Source organism: Neolamprologus brichardi, chromosome 3 (assembly GCF_056152115.1).
Source record: "Neolamprologus brichardi isolate AB-2024 chromosome 3, ASM5615211v1, whole genome shotgun sequence".
NCBI lineage: Eukaryota > Metazoa > Chordata > Actinopteri > Cichliformes > Cichlidae > Neolamprologus > Neolamprologus brichardi.
In genome coordinates, this window is record NC_142106.1 from 33,051,117 (window position 1) to 33,072,494 (window position 21,378).

At 38.1% G+C, this 21,378-nt stretch overlaps 3 protein-coding genes across 3 annotated transcripts; 1 reads left to right on the top strand and 2 right to left on the bottom strand.

Annotated features, from left to right (window-relative positions):
- On the bottom strand, window positions 1-2,546 carry LOC148104256 (uncharacterized). Its single transcript, XM_087839324.1, has 5 exons — window positions 1,907-2,546; window positions 1,447-1,526; window positions 1,195-1,295; window positions 574-729; window positions 1-468 (listed from the first exon to the last, which is right to left on the bottom strand). Exons 1-5 carry the CDS (start codon window positions 2,011-2,013, stop codon window positions 13-15), a joined length of 900 nt encoding a protein of 299 aa, XP_087695450.1. The 5' UTR covers window positions 2,014-2,546; the 3' UTR covers window positions 1-12.
- Window positions 2,547-6,120: 3,574 nt separating this feature from the next.
- LOC118454983 (ubiquitin carboxyl-terminal hydrolase 47) lies at window positions 6,121-13,941 on the bottom strand. Its single transcript, XM_087838311.1, has 12 exons — window positions 13,863-13,941; window positions 12,636-12,738; window positions 11,445-11,557; window positions 11,276-11,346; window positions 11,080-11,205; window positions 8,928-9,023; window positions 8,668-8,796; window positions 8,457-8,585; window positions 8,315-8,352; window positions 6,978-7,009; window positions 6,719-6,889; window positions 6,121-6,188 (listed from the first exon to the last, which is right to left on the bottom strand). Exons 1-12 carry the CDS (start codon window positions 13,939-13,941, stop codon window positions 6,121-6,123), a joined length of 1,155 nt encoding a protein of 384 aa, XP_087694437.1.
- A 2,503-nt stretch (window positions 13,942-16,444) lies between these two features.
- On the top strand, window positions 16,445-18,088 carry LOC102777592 (uncharacterized). Its single transcript, XM_006801768.3, has 4 exons — window positions 16,445-16,569; window positions 16,652-16,752; window positions 17,395-17,547; window positions 17,631-18,088. The coding sequence occupies exons 1-4, from the start codon at window positions 16,446-16,448 to the stop codon at window positions 18,078-18,080; spliced, it is 828 nt and encodes a 275-aa protein (XP_006801831.3). The 5' UTR covers window position 16,445; the 3' UTR covers window positions 18,081-18,088.
- The last annotated feature ends 3,290 nt before the right edge of the window (window positions 18,089-21,378 follow it).

The window sequence follows — 21,378 nt, forward strand, 5'->3', positions numbered from 1 at the left end:
TGTGTCTTTTAATTATTTCTTCTTCCATACAGGTATCGATGTCTGTCTGGGGGCTACGCCACTGGAGCATGCTGCATAAGGGCCACTTGTTTTCACGCATTCAGTAAAGATCTTCAGGCACACAAAACAGAACTTCACCTTACATCGAGGACAAACAAGCGATTTACAATACTTCTTATTGTGCTCCACTAGGAAGCCACAAGTGAAACAGGCACGTACAGAGGGACACCCGTGGACTCCCTTCACTGAATCAAATGTGATATCTGGGCAGGTTTGTAGTACTTTTAGTGACTGGTTGCAGCAGCCATAATTTTCACAGCGGTCCTTCCGAGGCCGTGCACCCTTCCACTCCCTCAAACACTGCCAACAGAATTCAAAGGGCCGTCCTTTTACTGCTGTGCACACTTTACAGAGGACATTCAAGTCTGATCCATTCTCTCTCATCAAAGTGGATCTGCATCCAGGACACTACATGGAGACAAGAGAGTGACAGCATTTAATATGCAGTAAAATGGTTTATAAGAAATACATTTCTGTTTTCATGAAATTGTAGTATTTTAGTGAGATACTTACTGCTTTAGTAATAAGTGTCTGCCTGTTAGTGTTGACTGCCAAAGTCTTCTGAAAATGCTCAGTTTCTTCCGGGGTCAGCAGAGCCATTTTACAGACCTCTGAAAAACTCCACTCAGCACTACAACCAGACCCGCCACACACAAATCTGCTTTCACCCTTTGTTGAAATAATCACAGATAATTTATCAGACTCACTCCAAAGAAGTTGATGATACCAGCGAAAACCCCCAGCATCATATCCAGGAGAAGTCAAGGTAGGCTGTCATTTTCCCAAGGAGGCACATGAGAAACTGGGAGGGAGGATGGCCACAAAAACTAAAAGATTTGGCTCACTGTTCTGAACCATGCACTTACTAAACTTTTCTTTGAAGACACATTAGTGTAGAATAGCAACTGATCAGCAGATACATTAATAACTTGTGTTTTTGTTTTATTCAGAAGCTGAAGGCCTAAAGTAGAGGTGACTGGGTGCCTTTGGTGGTGGGATCTATTTCCATATGCCGTAGTTATTTATCCACCACTGGTTTGAGCTACACTTCAGTGTGAGTGTATGTAGAGGGGAGACATATTTCACATTTCCACATATTGTTTATTTTAACAAAGACAATCCTTAGTTGCCTACCTGGTCCAACAACCTGCGACACCAGTTGGTGAGAGAGGTCGGGGTCACAACATGACCACAGGACATCTGAGCTCTGAGAGATTTGAAGCCTTCACACAAGACTGAGAACAATCACACAAGAAAAAAATATTCGATTTATGCTAGAATAAATGTTGGTTGATGTGTTTGTTTGGGTTTTACTATTGCTACATTATATTTTGATATGGTTGACATCACTTGGTTGACCCTGAAAAGTGCCCACGTGATACTCACAGTCTAAATCATCCTCTTTATCGACAAATTTGAGCGTTGGGTCATGAGGGTCGTAACACTTCTCCTGTTTTGTTGGCACGCTTGGGGGCATCACACAACAACAAACAGATCAAAATGAACAAATACTTCTGGTTTCACTTTAAAGAGCAAAATCCCACAGGGGGCAGAACAGTGCGTGTCTGATGCAGTGTTGCGCAGACACTTTCAAACAGTTCGTGTTTCTTCTAAACATCCAATATAAAGTTTTTAATCAGCGGCTTCAGGTTTCAGTATCACTGTGATGTCAGCCTGTGACACTGAATGATCGGAGTAAAAACAGCGCGTGTGCTCTCCCGTGCGCAGTTTCCAAACATAAAAAAGTCCAATCATAAGAATTGTTACGGGTGAAATCAGACCAGCGAATGGAACACAGAGGGGGAGAGAGAGACAGAGAGAGAAAGTGAACCACGCTGAGTATTACCTGTGCAGCAGACCGGTGGATGAGGCCATCGTCGCTCTAGATGCAGCCAAAAAACGTCGGCCGCGGTCATGAGCATAGCAACAGCTGACTCTGAGAGATGATAACATGGAACTTGGCCTAGTGAGCGCTGATAAGGAGAAACCCGCCTCTGCGGACTTTGTTCGTTCCTTTCTTTAGAGACGCTCTTGGTCGTTTATTCCAGTTTTTAGTGGTCTATCTTGAAAACTCAAGTTTAGGCTGGTAGGCTGGTTTTCATTCCAGACTATCTCAGAGCAGTTGTCTACAGTTTTCAGGTTTAGTGGGAGTCACTAAAATAATGAATATATTCAGAGAATTCAGGGAGTATGATGTCTTCGGGTGGCACTGAGTCTTGCGCAGTTAAATGTACATTAAGATGTACAAAAACATTAAAATATGTACAGAAATTACACTTGGATGAATCATTAATAATAAAAACAGATACTGGCCATGTTCAAGTGGTTGACACAACTATCGAACCACAGTCTAAAAAATGTTATGTTAAAATAAATCATAAGATTTCTTTTAACTCGCTTGGGAGAAAATGATAGTGAAACTGTCGAGATATGGAACTTCCCTAAGCCTCCCGGGGCATGTTTTGGTTTGCTTTTCTGACAAAGCCTTGAAAGTGACAGCCCATCTCGTTAACTAACAAGCCATCACCTCATCTGATCCTCTCACAACCTGAAGAAAGTTCTTCCGCCTCACACACGATCCAGACAAACACAATGTGCAAGTAGCTTGTCTGTTCGCTCACCTGGAGGTGAGATGGGGGTTCTTAAATTAAACCACTCCAAAAAGCAGCAGAAGACGGTCAGTGACCTGAAGAAGAAAGCGCTGAAGCTGTTCCAGGATTAAAGGTAAGCCTAAAAACCCAAAGCAGATCAAAGAGAGAAACTATGGCAAGACAACAAATGACGTTGACTGTATTGTAAGCCTGCATTCAAGTGTCCTCATATATTTTAAGAATCTTTTAAATTATATATTTTTAAAGACTATATGAAGTTGTTTTTTATTGTTACGAATGTTTAGATTTGGTTTGGCCTTCGTTATTTTCAGTTTCGATTCGTTTTATTGTTACCTGTGTTATTTGTGAAGTGCGAGAATGCAGAAGCACAATAATACAACACAACCACAACAAACATATATTCAATGACAAACACATTTCCCGTGTTCTGTGTCGCTTTTGTTAGGTTTTTTGTTTGTTTGTTTTTGTTTTTTGTTTTCTCTCTCCTGTGTTGTGTGTGTACAATATCATCTGGGTGAAGTTCGGCTGGTTGTCTCTGGAAAGCTGCTGGATGACGACTCTGCATCACTGTCTGAATATGGGATCAAACCCTCATCCGTGGTGCAGATGGTGGCAAGGGTCCACGGAGGCTAATAAAGACCAATATAACTATGTGTGAAGTGTATCTTTGGTTCACTTTTACACCTTCGGGTCTTCCTTTACATTTTAAGACTCTCAGCATACCTATTTGGAGTTGAGCACTAATCAGAAAATATAAATGATAAATAACAGATGTAATAGTATTTGTCTTTTTGTAAGGTTTGTTTGTTTTCACTTATAACCTGTGTAACTCATTATTATTTGGAGTACCAAAGAAATGGCAATACATGTACAGTTATACACAGCGCACCTGACAATATAAATATTACAGAAAAAGTAATATTTAAATCATATGTCAATATGTTTATCTTTCACAACTATGATTTAACTGTGTCATCTTTGGTCTTTGGGTCTCTTTGGGACATTTTAAGACTCCTACCTATAAGCTACATATCACAAGCTGTAAATGATGAATAATTAAGGTGTAAATATTCCCAAGAAAGTAATATTGAAATCATTTGTTTATATTTAGTTATCTTTATCCCCAGCATATTCACATAAATATTGTGTTTTTATTATGTATAAAAATAAAAGCAATGATTAATGAAATTAAACCTGTTGTTCTCATCCATATTTTTGCTCTTGCAATATTCTAGAGCATCTTTGCATGACTCACAGTTCAAAACTATCCTTATTTATCATATACTAGGTAGGCCTTGGCTCAGCTCTTCACTTCATCCCTTTTACTCCAGTTAACCTTTTTTTTTTATCAGCAATGGTAGATTCTGAAAATGCAAAGAGAAAACAGATTAACCTATGATATTGTTAGCTATTATAATTAATCAGGAACAGTCAAAATGCTGCATGCTTTCTTTACACCATTTCATCCAACATTGTTAAACTGGAGAAATGCATTGGTGCATGTGTTTTTTTCCAGTCAGTCACATGATACAAATCTCATGACCTCATATGGCAAACGAGCATTCACCTTTTTAATGAGCTTTTTATATACATAGCCATCAACATAGTTTTAGAGCGCATGTTTGAGACTTCTAGCAAGTAAAGCATATTTAGGCTTTACAATTGTGTTAATTATTATCTATATTCTGTTTTATCTCATCTGCTTTTGATTGAAAAAGGAGAAGGAAGGTGGTGGAGTAAAATGAGATTTAATACAAAGTAAATTTGAAATATGTCAGCTATTTGGGGGGGGATGAAAAACCTAAACGAGGAACTATACTCAAGGTTTTTGGTTCCTTTTACAATCTACATGTTTACAGTGAGCAAGCACTGTGAACGTGTAAATTATTCTATATTGTTAGTGTGGCCTACAAGTGACCCACTTGATGGAGCAGTGACTGTGGGAGTACTTAGTCTGTCACAGTGAGGTTGAAAACATGATGTGTGGTGTTTCAGATTGTACAACAGTTAGAAATAACAACAATAAAAGGTAGAATAATCATAAATGTGTATTCTGTTATGGTATTTCTTTTTACTGTTATTGCAAAGTATATTAGTCAGTAAATGTATGATTACCTACCAAATCAAATCTCAGTAGTCCATGTACACACCAAATTCCACAGTGCAAAGTCTCTGACTGTCAGTACCTGTCACCCCTCTAATTCACACACCTGATATACAGAGTAAACAAATAGAAAGTAAATACAAAGATTAGCCACCAGGTGGCTGAAGGTGAAAATACAATTGAGACATTGGTTATATCCCAATTCAGGGTCTGCAGCCTTAAAGTACGCAGCCTCAACGATCCTCGAGGGCCGCGTACTCAAAGACCGCTAAGGCCGGAAGTGCGAGGCTTGTGAAATGGGACGGTCTAGCCTCCGTTGCGCTGGCCAGGTTGCCTAGCAACCATGTAACTAACAACTGGAAACGTTTCATACAGCTTTGTTTGACAGAAATGAAGGCGAAAATCTTTTGTTCATTTGATTGTTTGTTTCTACATGAGCTTTGATCATTCTCTGTACGATTAAGGTCAGCTATTGAACAGCGTATATTTTAAAGTAAAGGCTTTAAAACCAAGAAAAGTGTAAACTTCATCCTACTCTTTTTCGAGCACAGGCATTCTGTAGACAAATATATATATACATGAAAACTTGATGATTTTTAAGTTTTGTTTTTTTGTTTTCTTTTTTTCTGTTGTTATTTCAATTATATTGGCATGTTCGAAATAAAATTATATCTATCTATCTATCTAAGTTAGTACAAACGTCACTAATGTCACATAACTTTGCCGACATGTGGCCAACAGTAATGTTTTAATGTTCTTCGTTATTGAACATTTGCACATAAATAAGTGACATAATATTCAGTACTTACTTAAAGTTTACTCTTCGGGCGCCCCTCATCTGCCGTTTTTTTTTCGGCAAAATTATCCACACCCACCGCCGCGCTATGCATTCTGGGATATGTTGGGCCACGAAGTCTACACCACCACGTCCTTAGAATTCAGGGAAATGAAGGACGCATTTGAGGGCCGCATTTCGAGCAGCCTTCGAATTGGGCCAGCCTTCGTCGCGTTGCTGTGACGTAATCGGCCTTAAAATGCGGCCTTTAAGGCTGCAGACCCTGAATACACTGGATACAGCCAGTGACTTTGAGAGAACATCTGACAGCGTCAGCTCTGCATCACTTCTATCTCTGCCATGACTGCCAGACATATTTTCGTTTTCAACTGCTGGGTGTCTCTTTGGGTCGTGAGAAGCATAACTATACTGCTTTCAAGTTTGATTGAAAAACATTCATAAAATACACATAAATTGTGTTGAGAGTACTTTGTAGCAGTACTTCAGTACAAAGCTTTGATGAATCCCTTTGCTTTGGTTCTCTGTCTTATTGAACTGGTGAACTCTCCTCAGTCTCCATCCTCTGGAGTAGTGACTTGTATGTATTTGGTTGCATTCCACACTAGTTTCTCTGTCCCTGCTTGTGGAAGCCCACAACACTGTTTTATCTGCAATAAAACAGTGTTGTGGGCTCTGTTCCACTGTGGAGGTAACGGGAAAGGGTAGGTATATTTGTATCCTCCGCTCTCAGGACAAAGATGAATGGATGGATGAACACACCAATTATTGTGTAATTATTTATTATTATTTTGCATACCAAAATTTACATCAAAAATCTAAAAATTAAATGTAATAAAATAATACAACAAAATATATATTGATTGAAATTCAGCTACACATCATGAAATCATTTGATTTTGTCCCATGATTAATTCCATGGTTTTGACATGGTTCCATTCATAACACTGACCATAACTGTCTGTTTAATATCTGTAAAAATCTTAAAATTTGGCAAAACCACTTCTATAACAGGCTGGCATTTCTAAATCTATGCATAGTATTTTCTTGTGAGTCTTTCCCCATCTCCATAAATTTATGCTGAGACTTGTGATTTGTATAGTATTACAATAAAGGCAAAACCAACAATGACGAGAGCAATCAAAATACAGCTCCTCTTTATGTCTGAACTCTTGCCAGGTTGCGGAGCATCCTCGTGAATTTTCACTTCTGATTTCTTTATGTATTCATCCATTATCCTTTCCTTTGGTTCATCCTTTTTTCCCACTCTTCTCCTGCTCCCCTGTTGTTCTTTCACCTCCTCTGGCTCTCTCTCCAAGGCTTAAAAAAAGACACATGGTAATAATTCAGCAGTGCTGCATGAATTATTTAAATGGTTTCTTGATGTTCATTGGTTTTGTGATCTTACCTCTGTACATGAGCAGATATGCGGTTCTGGAACTGTTTAATCATCATTTTGAAGTTAATTTTCACACAGGAGAAAAAAATCAGCAACATACAGTAATCATATAACATATTTCAGAATTAGTCACTTCTATATTTATTTAGTACTGTCATTGTTCTGGAGCCTTTCATCAGTCACGTGGGTTTATCAAGGAAGTCATTAAAATGCCCCAAAAGTGGGGCGCTTCTTATAAAAGTTTAATAAACATTACTCAAATAATGAAGTAAACTGCCTGTTGGGTCATCCCATATCAAAACAGCAAATTTTTAATCTTGACCTTTCACTGATTTGCTATAGAATCTATAATATAATCTACTGATATTTTTGTCATAGGCAGCACGGTGGCATGGTGGTTAGCACTGTTGCCACACAGCAAGATGGTCCTGAGTTCAATTCCAACATCAGGCCGGTGTCTTTCTGTGTGGAGTTTGCATGTTCTCCCCGTGTTTGCGTGGGTTCCCTCCGGGTACTCCGGCTTCCTCCCACCATCCAAAGACATGCAGCTTGTGGGGATAGGTTAATTGGAAAATCCAAATTGTCACTAGATGTGAATGTGCGAATGGATGTGAGTGCGAATGGTTGTCTGTCCCTGTGTGTTGGCCCTGCGACAGACTGGCGACCTGTCCAGGGTGTACCCTGCCTCTCGCCCTATGACAGCTGGGATAGGCTCCAGCGCCCCCCGCGACCCTGAAAAGGATAAGGAAGCGAATGGATGGATGGATGGATGGATTTTTGTCATATTTGCTCAATCCAGCAAAAAAGTAAAGAGAAACTAAATCTTGTTCATTTTTTGTGACTGAGAATTTGATGTTGGAAAGTGTTGGTACTGTTACAGGTAGTCTTGGTACTATAAACCATTCACAAATCCCCCCTAGCTGTCTTTTGCAATTAGAATTTTTTATTACTGTGCGCTCACATAAGGGACTTTGCTTGAAATTTAAAGCTTTTATCTTTGAATACTGAATATGTGTTGTTGTGGTTGTGTTGTATTATTGTGCTTCTTCATTCTCGCACCTCACAAATAACACAGGTAAAATAAATAAAATGAAGATTTCAATGTGTGGGGAAAAAATGCCTGAAAGAGGGTTGACAGACCATTTTTCTTAAAAAAACAAAATAACCAAAAAACAAAAGAAACTTTAAAAAGTATTTGATATACGAAGCTAGCATTTCACAGCAATCATTCTACATGTCCCAACCATAAATTGTTCATGAAAATTAGAGATGGTTGAGCAGAAGGCCCATGTTGACTTGAGATGGATTGACCCTGTTGTGTAAGAGTTGGTAAAAAGCAAACTTACTTGTATGCCCTGGTTTTTGCAAACAGCTGCTCTTCAGACTTTACAAATATTTTTTTAAAAAAGAGAGATTATGATTAAAATGAGCACTGCAATAATAAAAGTTTCTGTAGGTTTTAAATATGACCCATATTTAATTAATCACCTGTGTCACATGGCTGTCATCGCACTCATACCAGGTGTGGTCCTCTTTGGACAGCACAGTGGCTGTGTAATGTCCACCTCTTAGACTGCCCATGTGATTCACTATCCCATACACTTTGTACTTCTTGTCCTACAACAAAACATACCGTCAAATATAAGAATAAATTTGAAGATAAAAAATAAGAACAGGCTTCAAAGTGACTCGTCCTTACCTTTGTTTTTAATTCAGATGGCACAGCAACACAGCAGTCTGATTTAAAATCTGACATGGTGTTGTAGTCAAAGTCAAATCTTTTGAGGAGTAGAATTAAGATGTGAGGAAACTTCACCATCTCACATCTCTAAAAACCAAATGAGAGATGATTAAACACAGCACAGTTGTACCAACAGACTCTGCTTTAAACAGATCTAAGACATCCCAGTAATCCTAGTTTAAAGTTCAGTAAGGCTACAGCTGGTGTTTGAAACTCACGCTGGTTGCCTCTGTTTTCTTCTCACATTCTTGACAGTACACCATGTTGTCTCCACTGTATGACACAGTTTGGAAAACCTTTTCAAATCCTTCTTCCTGTACAAACACAGATGTCCCAATAATGAAAGGAAAAGAAAATACAAAGTATTCCCAAGTATGAGGGATTTTACTCAGAATCACATACACATATGAAATCAAATCCATTCTCTCAATATTGAAAACCTTGCATACACAGTGAAACAATGCAGATACACAACAGAAACCCAGTCTTGCAAACTAGTAAAATGCTTTCGCTTACACTGAAAAGCGTTCACACACACACACACAAATAAAATGTGCTCATAAAGATCTTTACATTTCCTCTAAAATGGAAATTCATTTAAATGGGTTTTGATCCACTGACATGCTAGGACCTTTTCAAACATACAGTGGGATGCAAAAGTTTGGGCAACCTTGTTAATAGTCATTATTTTCCTGTATAAATCGTTGGTTGTTACAATTACAAATGTCAGTTAAATATATCATATAGGAGACACACAGTGATATTTGAGAAGTAAAATGAAGTTTATTGGATTTACAGAAAGTGTGCAATAATTGTTTAAACAAAATCAGGCAGCTGCATAAATTTGGGCACCACAAAAAAAGAAATGAAATCAATATTTAGTAGATCTGCCTGTTGCAGAAATCATAGCCTCTAAACGCTTCCTGTAGGTTCCAATGAGAGTCTGGATTGTGTTTGAAGGTATTTTGGACCATTCCTCTTTACAAAACATCTCTAGTTCATTCAGGTTTGATGGCTTCTGAGCATGGACAGCTCTCTTTAACTCACACCACAGATTTTCAATAATATTCAGGTCTGTGGACTGAGATGGCCATTCCAGAACGTTGTACTTGTTCCTCTGCATGAATGCCTTAGTGGATTTTGAGCAGTGTTTGGGGTCATTGTCTTGTTGAAAGATCCAGGTCCGGCGCAGCTTCAGCTTTGTCACTGATTCCTGGACATTGGTCTCCAGAATCTGCTGATACTGAGAGGAATCCATGTGTCCCTCAACTTTGACAAGATTCCCAGTCCCTGCACTGGCCACACAGCCCCACAGCATGATGGAACCATCACCATATTTTACTGTAGCCAGCAGGTGTTTTACTTTGAATGCTGAGTTCTTTTTCCTCCATGCATAACACCCCTTTGTTAAGCCCAAATAACTCAATTTTAGTTCCATCAGTCCACAGCACCTTATTCCAGAATGAAGCTGGCTTGTCCAAATGTGCTTTAGCAGCTCTGTTTGTGCTGTGGGCGGAGAAAAGGCTTCCTCTGCATCACTCTTGCATACAGCATCTCCTTGTGTAAAGTGCGCTGAATGGTTGAACGATGCACAGTGACTCCATCTGCTGCAAGATGATGTTGTAGGTCTTTGGTGCTGGTCTGTGGGTTGACTCTGACTCTTCTCACTATTCATCGCTTCTGTCTGTCTGAGATTTTTCTTGGTCTGCCACTTCGAGCCTTAACTTGAACTGAGCCTGTGGTCTTCCATTTTCTCAATATGTTCCTAACTGTGGAAACAGACAGCTTAAATCTCTGAGCCAGCTTTCTGTATCCTTCCCCTTAACCATGATGGTGAACAAACTTTGTCTTCAGGTCATTTGAGAGTTGTTTTGAGACCCCCATGTTGTTACTCTTCAGACAAAAATTAAAAGAGGAGGGAAACTTACAACTGACCCCTTAAATACTCTTTCTCATTATTGGATTCACCTGTGTATGTAGGTCAGGGGTCACTGAGCTTCCCAAGCCAATTTGAGTTCCAATAATTAGTTCTAAAGGTTTTGGAATCAATAAAATGACAACAGTGCCCAAATTTATGCAGCTGCCTGATTTTGTTTAAACAATTATTGCACACTTTCTGTAAATCCAATAAACTTCATTTCACTTCTCAAATATCACTGTGTGTGTCTCCTATATGATATATTTAACTGACATTTTTTTATTGTAACAACCAACGATTTATACAGGAAAATAATGACTATTAACAAGGTTGCCCAAACTTTTGCATCCCACTGTACACCACAAGGTTTATGTTTGGGGAAAAAAATAATAAAATTATGTCTTCGTGAATTCAAAAACAATAAGATAAGTAGTGTATAGTCTGCTGCTCACCACACTGTATGTTTCATCAGGGTTGTCTCTGAGTGACAGTGGAAGAGTCCAGAAAGGATTTGTCTCTTCATTGATGACGTGGCCTTCGGAGCACTCTGTTGTGTACATCAGCTGACCCTCAAAAAGCTTTAACACAGAAATATCAGTTAGAAAACTTTCTGATTTCTCAGTGTTATTTGGATGGTAAGATTCTCACCTCAGAGACCGGTGGGCTGACCTTGCATAAAATCAGATCTAGGCAGTCAGCAGCATCACGCTGTTGAGAAACTGAAAATTACATGTAAATGTTACTCATCGCAACCACTATGTGACCTTTTCTTTGAGTTTACCTTTGAAATTTATGTTTTACCAACTGGTCATCTCACCATTATGGATCTCCAAAGTCTTTGTTATCTTTTTTGTTCCACACGTTCTTTTCTTCAGACATACAAAGATGTTTCTCAGCTCTTGGTCTATTTTTTGTGATTCTGGATCTAACCTTCAGGAAAACAGTCACAGTTATTTCTCACTTATTAGCATTAGTTACTTTTTAAAAACATGATACACAACCTGAATACATTATAAAGCAATAGACCTTTCACCCCAGTTTTCTGCATAATCCATCATATAAAACTGAATCAAATGAAAAAGTCTCTTTTTTTAAAACTTGTTTTATTAGTTTTAATCTTTTAACTTTAAGCACATTGCATCAAGCAAATATTAAATTATATGCAACTGTCTTTGACTTGAAGAAATTTGTTTAACATTTAAAGCTATTTTCTGCATATTCCAGCATATAAAATCAAATATTTTTGTGTTTACATTCACTCTTGCAAATAAATGCAAGTAAAACACATGGTCGTATTCTCTCCTGCACTCGATATATTATCTGTTGTTGATCTGCACACGTCTGTTGCTACCACAAACTTCACACGCACTTACATCATTGCAACACGTTCTCACTCCCTAAGCATAATATGAGAATGGGCTGATCATTGCCATGAGACACTCTAACAAACAAAATCACGGTTTGGTAACGCAGTAATGCAGTAACGCAGTAACGCAGTAACGCAGCGTGCTTTTGGGAAAGTAAGAGTAATCTAATTACTTTTTGGCAATAGTAATCCCTTACTTTACTCATTACTTGAAAAAAGTAATCAGATTACTGCACATCTGTGCTTATTAGTGATTATTTACTGTCCATTCAACATGTTTGTATTATTTTTTCTAATTTCAAATCCAGGCTTTTGTGACATAATAATATTTATTTTCTTTCGATTTCTTTCCTTTCTGACAGAACAATTTGAAATTAGACACACTGACTAATTTGTCTTCTTCTTAAAAACTAAAGGCAGATATCAGCATTGAGCCACTATTTCTCAGGTTTAGCTTTTTCTAATTTACTAACTAATCTTAAGATGATGTTGCCTTTGGGGAAGAGGAAGCTTCCCTGTCAGTTATGTGCTGAATCAACAGTCAATTACCCACACCATAGAACACATATTTGACCATTCATTTGCACCTCTTTGAAGTTAGGTAGAGTACAGATGTAATGTAAGCATTACAGTATCTCCAACCTGTCATGAATCTCAGGTGTCATGAACAGAACTTGTAGGACACTGTTGAGATAACATGTGGCTCCTTGATTTTTCAGGCCATGAAGTTTCTGCTGCTGGATTACTTAAACAAAAAAAAGAAAGAAAGAAAAACACATCAATGCATTTGTAGATGACTGTAGAAAAAAATGAAACACATGAAATGAAAAACAAGCATATTTATGTTTGTACCAAGCTTGACCCACTTTTGTCTTCTTCATCACACAGATTCAACAAGGTGCTGGAAGCATTTCTGAGATTTTGGTTTATATTGACATGACCGCACAGTTGCCACAGTTTTTTTGGCTGCACATCCATGATGTGACACACCCGTTCAACCACCTCCTAAAGGTGCTCTACTGTCTAGCTTTGGGACTGTGGAGGTCATCCGAGTAGTGTGAACTCATTCATGTATTTAAGAAACCAGTTTGAGATGATTTGAGCTATGTAACATAGTGAGTTATCCTGCTAGAAGCAGTCATCGGAGGATGGTACACTGTGGTCATGTGGTCACACCATCACACCACTAGCCCAAACTGCTGATACCAGGCAAACAGATCCATGCTTTCATGTTGTTTCATGTACCCCAAATTCTGACCCTATCATCTGAATGTCACAATAGAATTCAAGAGTCAGATCACGCAACATTTTTCTAGTCTTCTATTGTCCATTTTTAGGTCTAGCCATGTGAGCTATAGCCTCAGTTCCCGTTCTTAGTGCACAGGAGTGGCTCCAGTGTAATCTTCTGCTGCTGTAACCCATCTGCTTCAAGGTTTGACATGCTGTGCATTCAGAGATGGTCTTCTGCATACCTCGGTATTAACAAATGGTTATTTGAGTTGCTGTTGCCTTTCTTATTGGCTTCTTCAGGATACATTCAGGTTACTTTATTTTTACTCCATCCTCACATTCACACCCTCAATACAACCATAACAGACAACAGTTGAACAGTTGTACACAAGAAGAAGAAAAACAATTCTCTGCCTTTGTCTGTAAACTCTAGAGATTGTTGTTCTGGAAAATCCCAACAGATCAGCAGTTTCTAAAATACTTAGACCAGTGGGTATAATGTAACCTATAAGCCACATGCTCATATGGTATCAAATAGCTCATAGGTTACATGTTCTTTACAGTAACGGCTTTATAAATTCTACTGCATGTCGTACTGTATTCTGTCCAACAAGTGTACAGTAAAAGACTTTAACTCACCTGCATCTGTGTCCTGCCTTAGTTTTTTCTGCTCTTCCGGTTTAGTTTCTTCCCAGTTTCGTTTTCTGGAGCTGATCATCTTGAACAAATTGGATAATTTGTTTTTGTTTTTTAATCTCAGTTTATTTGGGGGAAAGATTCATTTCCTGGGCAGTTCTGTGAAGCACAATTTGATATCCTTTGTTGTCCCAACTAATCCATGGTAAAGACTTATGTGAAAGGGTGCCTCAGCTTAACCAAGGTACAACCATATAACTGAAATAATGCTCATAAAAACAAGTCACTAAAACTCTATAACATTACAACGATGTGGTTTTTCAGTTAAAATGACAAGATTAAATATAATGTAGGAACAATATCGACATTACAGACCAACATATCACTGAGGTCCATTATCCAGCCTATAAGCGTTCCGAAATACTTGTACTTATTAAATATTTATGTTGAGTAGAAGTACTTCTTCCTCATTGTCATGTTATCTCCCCAGTCAATAGGGACATGACCGACAGAGGTTGACTTTGCTTCTATAATAGTGGTCCTGCCTTTTAAAGAGTAGATAATATTCAATGATACGATTATAAAAGTAATTATTTACGTCCTTGTTTGTTTGATGTTTGTTGTTTTCAAGGAAACAGCTTTTGATTGGGGAAACTGATGAATAGATCGGTTAGTTTTTTTATGACTTATTTCATTTTTTTTCAGCAAGCGATCATTTCAATTTTGAACAACCATCGGCTCACCTTTTTTTCTGGTGGTCTATTATAATCTTCTAGTTGAAAAATAGATCCGGAATCAAATTCGTGCCGACGTCGTTGTTTCCTAGTTTCCTGGTGCTCTTTCTAAGGACAGTTTGCATACGTGGATTATTTCATATTTTCAAAAGACGAGGCGTAAGTGACTTGAGCTCTTGAGTTAGTGGGCAAGCCCGGGGCAAGTGGCGCTTGCAATCCGCACAAAGGGCGCAAGGTGCATAGCAAAAAAAAAAAAAAAAAATCCGGTCATAAAATATTGGCACACACCCTGTTTTAGACACGTTCCCTCGATTTTAAAAACGTGCAAAAACTTTCCATAACGTAATTTTTAATGTAGCTCACCGCTGTTTCTTCTCTATTGGAAATTAATTTGCAAAACTGACACACCTCTGTGAAAAGTAGGCAGCCCACGCCATTCATCTACATCAAGGTGACTAGAGGAAGTTTTTTTTTCTTACAACATGAGGTGTGTGCATAAATTTTAACTTCGTAGTTTCTAGGTGTAGAATTTCGTGTTTGTTTGTTTTGTTTTGCTTTTTTGTTTTCAGTTCAGCTTAGTTTCAGTTAGTTTCCACGGTGGGTTTTGCTCGTTTCATCTTACTTTATATTGTTTTGGAATTTTTTTTTTTAGTTTTTGTACGTTTCGGTTTTCTTAATTACTGTAACGTAAAGGGTTTTGTTCAATCGGAATATTTCTGAAGTTTGAGGTTTAGAAGTCGTATGGATATCCCAAATCTAAATAACTATGAAATAGATTAATCGGGCAGGTTGTGTAGACAAAATTGACCAAAATGAACAAACAAAAGCAATCTCGTTTTATTTAAGCCACTATGCTTTGTATACAGAGACTTCGACTGGACCACGATTCAGAAACAGAAACGTCAGCATCCGTTACACGTCATACCGCGACCACGTGACCAACAGGTTGGTTTAGACCTAGGGGCCGCTGCGACTTCTAATCGTGGTTGAAAAATAAGATAAGGCGCACCGTTCGGATCTCCATTTGGCAAGTTGTTATTTATTATTATTATTATTATTATTGTATTTAGCTTCGTTTCCTTTTCACATACACTTAAATAAGTTTCTGTTTGATGTATTTTCTTCTGGCATTTCCTCGCTTACGTCAGTTTTCTTTTTGCATTAAATAACTGGCAAAGACCATGTACATTAGGCCATTTAGTTGTTACCTCAGAAACACTTAACTTTGTTTGAATCTTATGATTCGTCTGTTACGTTGGCATAATTTTTCCTCGCTCTCTTACTGTAATATTATACATGCACCACACCCATGTGCGCATATGTACTTCTCAAAGGACCAGATGGATGCGCCTGTGAAGGGTCCCCTTTACAGCTCCACCAACAACAGCACTCAGAATTAAAGCACCAGCTGCAGCTGCTCTGTTGCTCATTATAGACTGCGCACCAACTCGCACACAGTTGCTAGTTATGTACACATAATGTTAGACAAAGCACCCTCCATGAAGGTGTGTGTGTGTGTGTGTGTGTGTAAGAAATTTTAATCATGTAGAGAAAATCTCATATGATGGCAGCCCTGTAGCAATAGCTGAAGTTTCCGATAGAGTTAAAATCCCTTTTTGATTTATTATTTCAGTCAGCTCCTGGTCGAGGTTTTATGGCAAGTAAAGGCTATATTAATTAGATCTTAATAAAAGTTATTTCCAACAATGAGTCATGCTGGATACATTGGATGAAGTATAAAAATTAAAAAAATATTCTTTGTTGGATATCTGCTGGTTTTATTGCAAATGACCAGAAAGCATAATCGGAGTCAGGATGATCTCAAAAACTGAGGCTTTATCTACAGAACAGCATGCTGACAACTGAAAGAAGAGCTCCCTCTCAGGACTCTACAAGCAAATTGACATTTAAGATGAAGCGTTACAACCCAGAGGACCCTACACTCACATTTGTGGACAGAGATGATGAAATGGATTGTAAGTGTTCACATCAAGAACTGTAAGTTTCCTACAGTGCACTGTGTAATCGTAATAGCATTTGTTTTCATGTGTGACTCAGTCTTATGTGAGGACTTCAAGTCTCTGAGAGCACTGATGTCTTGTGGTCATGCTGTCACTCCCATGTCTCTCACCAAATGGTGTCGTCGGTTGCTGGATCAGGTAGGACGTTATACGATCACCTAGTCACAAACCCAAATAAGTAACAGTGATGTTTAACCTGACTGTATAGCACATGACCACTGAGCTGTGTCACAAAATAAGGTGCCTGTTTAACATTTACTGGAATATAATGCAGTACTCACAACTCTCTCTGAAATTAAGAACTTTTGTGTGACATGTTTTGTTATACCTATGGTGCTTTCAAACACAAATTGTAGCTGATGTAATCTGTGTTTTGAAGGGAAGGATAGGAGCAAAGAGCTTGTTGATCTTTGGAATTGGTGTATGGTTAGGATCATTCTGTCAGAGCAGTGCATGGCCCAACCCTTTAAAAACAATTATTAGGTACTTAGCCTGTAAATTGTATTGTTTTATTACTGACAGGAAAAGTGTGGCTAAAGGGGAGGGGTGTGGTGCTTTGCGTTCCAAGTTGGAGCAGAAAAGCCTTATAAGTTTCCTGACTTTAAGCAACAGGTCACCAGTGTAAGAATAGATTAAGGGTTTTTTTAGACCAGTATAGTTCTCAAATTTCCTTTCTGGCATGCCCTACTTCAATAGCAAAAATAAATAAATAAATAAAGCATTCAATCAAGTGTAATATTTTCCTCTGGTCTTTATGTATTTTTGTATATTCTATTTCAGGGTGAGAGCAAGTTTGTGTGCGGCCAGACTGGCTGTGATGCTGAGTGGTCCTTTGAGGAGGTTTGTAAAATGGCTCTTCTAACCCCTGAAGAAATCGAGTACTTTGAAAAGAAAATGTTCAGCAACTCTAAGGATTTCTTTGATGTCAGATCCGTAAGTTTGTTCATTACAGTTTTTATTTCTGCACCATATTTGTTGAAATGTTGTGCCTTAAAAAATCTTTTTTTTATTAACAGTGTCCTGGCTGCAAGTCTTCTGTGCTGAGAGCTGACTTCAGGAATCTGTGTGTTAAATGTACACTGTGCAAAGCTGATCTAAATCGGACCTTCATGTTCTGCTGGCAGTGTTTGAGGAAATGGAGAGGTGCAGCCCCACGTTCAGACCGATGTCAGAATGATGGCTGTGTCAATAAGTCCTTAGAAATTCTGAGAAACTGTCCAGATATCACCTTTAAGAATGTGAAGGGCATCACTGGCTGTCCCTCAATCCGTGCTTGTCCCACATGTGGCTTCCTAGTGGAGCATAGCACAACTAGGTGTAAAAACATTTTCTGCACACGTTGTAAGGTGGAGTTCTGCTTTGTTTGCCTCAAAATCACTGATGACTGTTTGGAGACAAGTGAATATTTTGGGCCTTGCTCCAGTGGTGTGGCTCCTAGACAGAGTAACTGTGTGGCAGTGGAATGATTACTAGAGGGTCCCGAAATGTTCTTATTATGTGATTCACAGAGAAATAAATAACAGCTCAGTAAGTTGATAAAGCCTAATTTGAAACTCACCACAGTGCTACAGTTACTTACCACAATCTAACGTGCTGACTTTTTCTTTACACACACACACACACACACACACACAATAACATTGCTTTATCGTTATAGTCAACTTTCACTTTCATTTCTTTAACCCGCCCTCAACACACACACACACACACACACACACACACACACACACACACACACACACACACACACACACACACAATAACATATGCTTTATCATTATAGTCAACTTTTATGCTCACTGTCACTGCGTGGAACAAGACTTTGTTAACCAATTCCAACTGTAATGATTATAAATAAATCATGCTCCTTGGTAAAATGACAGTTTTTGCCCTAAAACATGTGGATCAGAATTCATTTTTTGCATATTTTGACAACAGATTTACTACCAGTCTGCATCAGAGCAGAATCCTCTTTTGGCACTGAAAGGTAGATACCTGTAGTATTTTTGCTGGCCTTCTCGCATAAGTACTTGTATTTGGAGTATACTTTTTACAACACAACATTTTGCAAGTACAACACTACTTTCGTTTCAAATTATATACCATATCAGGGTGCAAAATTCTAAGAGCAGAGCCTTTAAATAAACTATACATACGTGAGTTTTCAGAGGTTTGTGGCACGCAGTCTACTACAAATAGCCAGAATAAGAAATATTGGTAAGGACAGCCGGAGTAGGCTCCAGAACCACATCATCTGTCAAACACTGTCGACGTAATGATGACACATGGATAAATATGTCTGCTAGTAGAACTGCATTACTAGTGTTTGTTGATTATGTGACTGCTGACAGAAGTAGCAGGATGAACTGTGAAGTGTACGGGCTATACTCTCGGCTCAGATTCTGCCAAATGCTAAAAAAAAATGATCAAACAGCACTTCATGATGCAAGTGGATAATGACCTAATGAAAACTGCAAAAGAAACCCAAGAGTTTCTAAATGCAAAGAAATGGGATAATCTTGAATGTCAAGACAGTCACCTGATCTCAAAGCTAAAGGCAGAGAGACCCACCAACAAGCAATAATCGAAGGCGACTGCAGTAAAGGCCTGGCAGGTTATCTAAAGTGCGGAAACACAGCATTGGTGATGTCTGTGGGTTTGGCTTCAGGAAATCACTGAGCTCAAAGGATTTTCATCCAAGTATTTAAAAAAAATCCTCATATTTAAAATTATTTAAGCCCAACTGCTTTTGAGCCCCTGAAATTGGGGGAACTATTTAAAAAACTTTCTGTAACTCCTAAACAGTTAATGAAACACTTTTGTTAAATCCCTTGAAGTAAAGCTAAAAGTCTGCACTTCAGTCACATCTAGATTTTTTTTTAAATTTAAAATCCACTGTGGAGGTGAACACAATATCCTGTCAATATCATAAGCATTGCCTCTATAGAAATTGAACTCTTTCTCTTGTGTGCTGCTGTTGGCTCAGGCTTTAGTTGTTTTTGCCTTTATATGTGTTAGAGTGACCCAGCTCCTGTCTATATTTAGCAGTGATGTGTTTCTATAAATATTGTGCCAGCCAGATTCCTCTGTTGTGATCTGCAGATCATATCGTTCTTATTGTGTTTCATCAGTTTATTGTTAAAATTAATAATTGATATTCACTAACCCATTTGTTGCCTTAAATGTGATGGCTTTAGATGTAATCCCTCAGAAAATAAAATATGAAATGTATTATCCAGTGTGGCAAAAACATGATTTATTTTATTAATATAAGAAAAATAAAGATCAAAAGGGACAACAATAATTACATAACAATAACGTGATAATGTTGGAGCATATAAAATAATAAAGACTTCACAATAAATTGTTTTGTCGGTGCATTCAGGTTTCTTCTTTTGGGTCTTGTCCTCATCGATTTCCTCCACCTGGCAGGATCAGCAGTGCATGGATGACAGACATGTGCTTAATCCCATAAGACACCAGCAGGGCTTTGTCCTCCAGCGGCTTCGTTCTAAACACTAGCCGCATTTCACCAACTGAGCAGAAGAAGAGAGAAGAGCTTTAAAGAGCTGGGCTTGCTTCACGCCTCTAAGAGCAGATCAGCAAAGCTAATATTTGGATCATTTAATATATGTGATGTAATTATTTAATCATACTTGCAAAAGTCGAATATTTGTTTTTATTGTGTTTGTGGAGTCCCCCTGTCAATCAATTTAACTATACTGTTATTCTAAGCCCCTTTTTATCTGCTAATTTAAGTCATGTTTATGGTGTTTGTATGTGTTATCTGAGTGACTGCAGACTAAATAAATGGGAGGCCACACTGCATTTTGTTTCATTTTGGAAATTAAATAGAACTTTTTTGTAAATAGAATCTGCTGCACAATAACATTTGCATTTCTACAAATAATTAATAACAGACGATAAGAAGAGTCATACTTACTTATCACCAGTGCGTCAGAGATTTTGCTTTTTAGCTCCATCACTTTGAGGACCTTCATCTGGTCCATATTGTCACAAATATCGACTATCTTCTCCTCTCCTCTCGGTCCGTTTACTTTCAGCTGGATGGACATTTTAGCATTAAGAGCTGGATCTGTTTCTACTTCAGTCAGACCTTTATTGAGGCTTTTAACTTCAACTATCTTGGCCACGAGACAAAATCCCAGCAGTCGCCGCCCATTTAGGTATTCAGGTAAACAACTTCCTCCTGTGGAATACTTCAGCACACTGTGAGGGGCGAGTCAGTTCTAACTATGGGCAAAATTTGGGCTCAGCAAGCAAGGTGTCCCCTAAATCCTAAATAAATGTGAAGAAAAATGTTTTATGTTCTAGGAAAAAGTAACAAGAATACAGTTTCTAACATGTAATTGGTATATACAGCAGATACTTCAAAGATTTATTTGTTTAATAATGAAGCTAAGTCATCAGCAAATGTCAGAGTCATATCTCTGGCATCATATTTGGTTTTATTTTGTTTTGGATCTGGTCACATGCCAGTTTTTGGTTGAGATAAGTTTCGGGAATTATCCGTAAACATTAACTTTCAGGGAAAGTACTATGATTCATCTTTTAATTACTTTCTGTTGCTTCCCAGCAGTTACAAGAATGATAGGCTTAATTGTTTTATTTAGGCTATCAGTGTTTCTCACAGATTTATTGCTTTATTTTACTTTTATTTTTTTTATTGTACCACCTTTGGAATTTTTTAAAACACAGCTCTGTAAAATTTTGACCTTTGTAGAGGGATGGTGAAAAGTACAG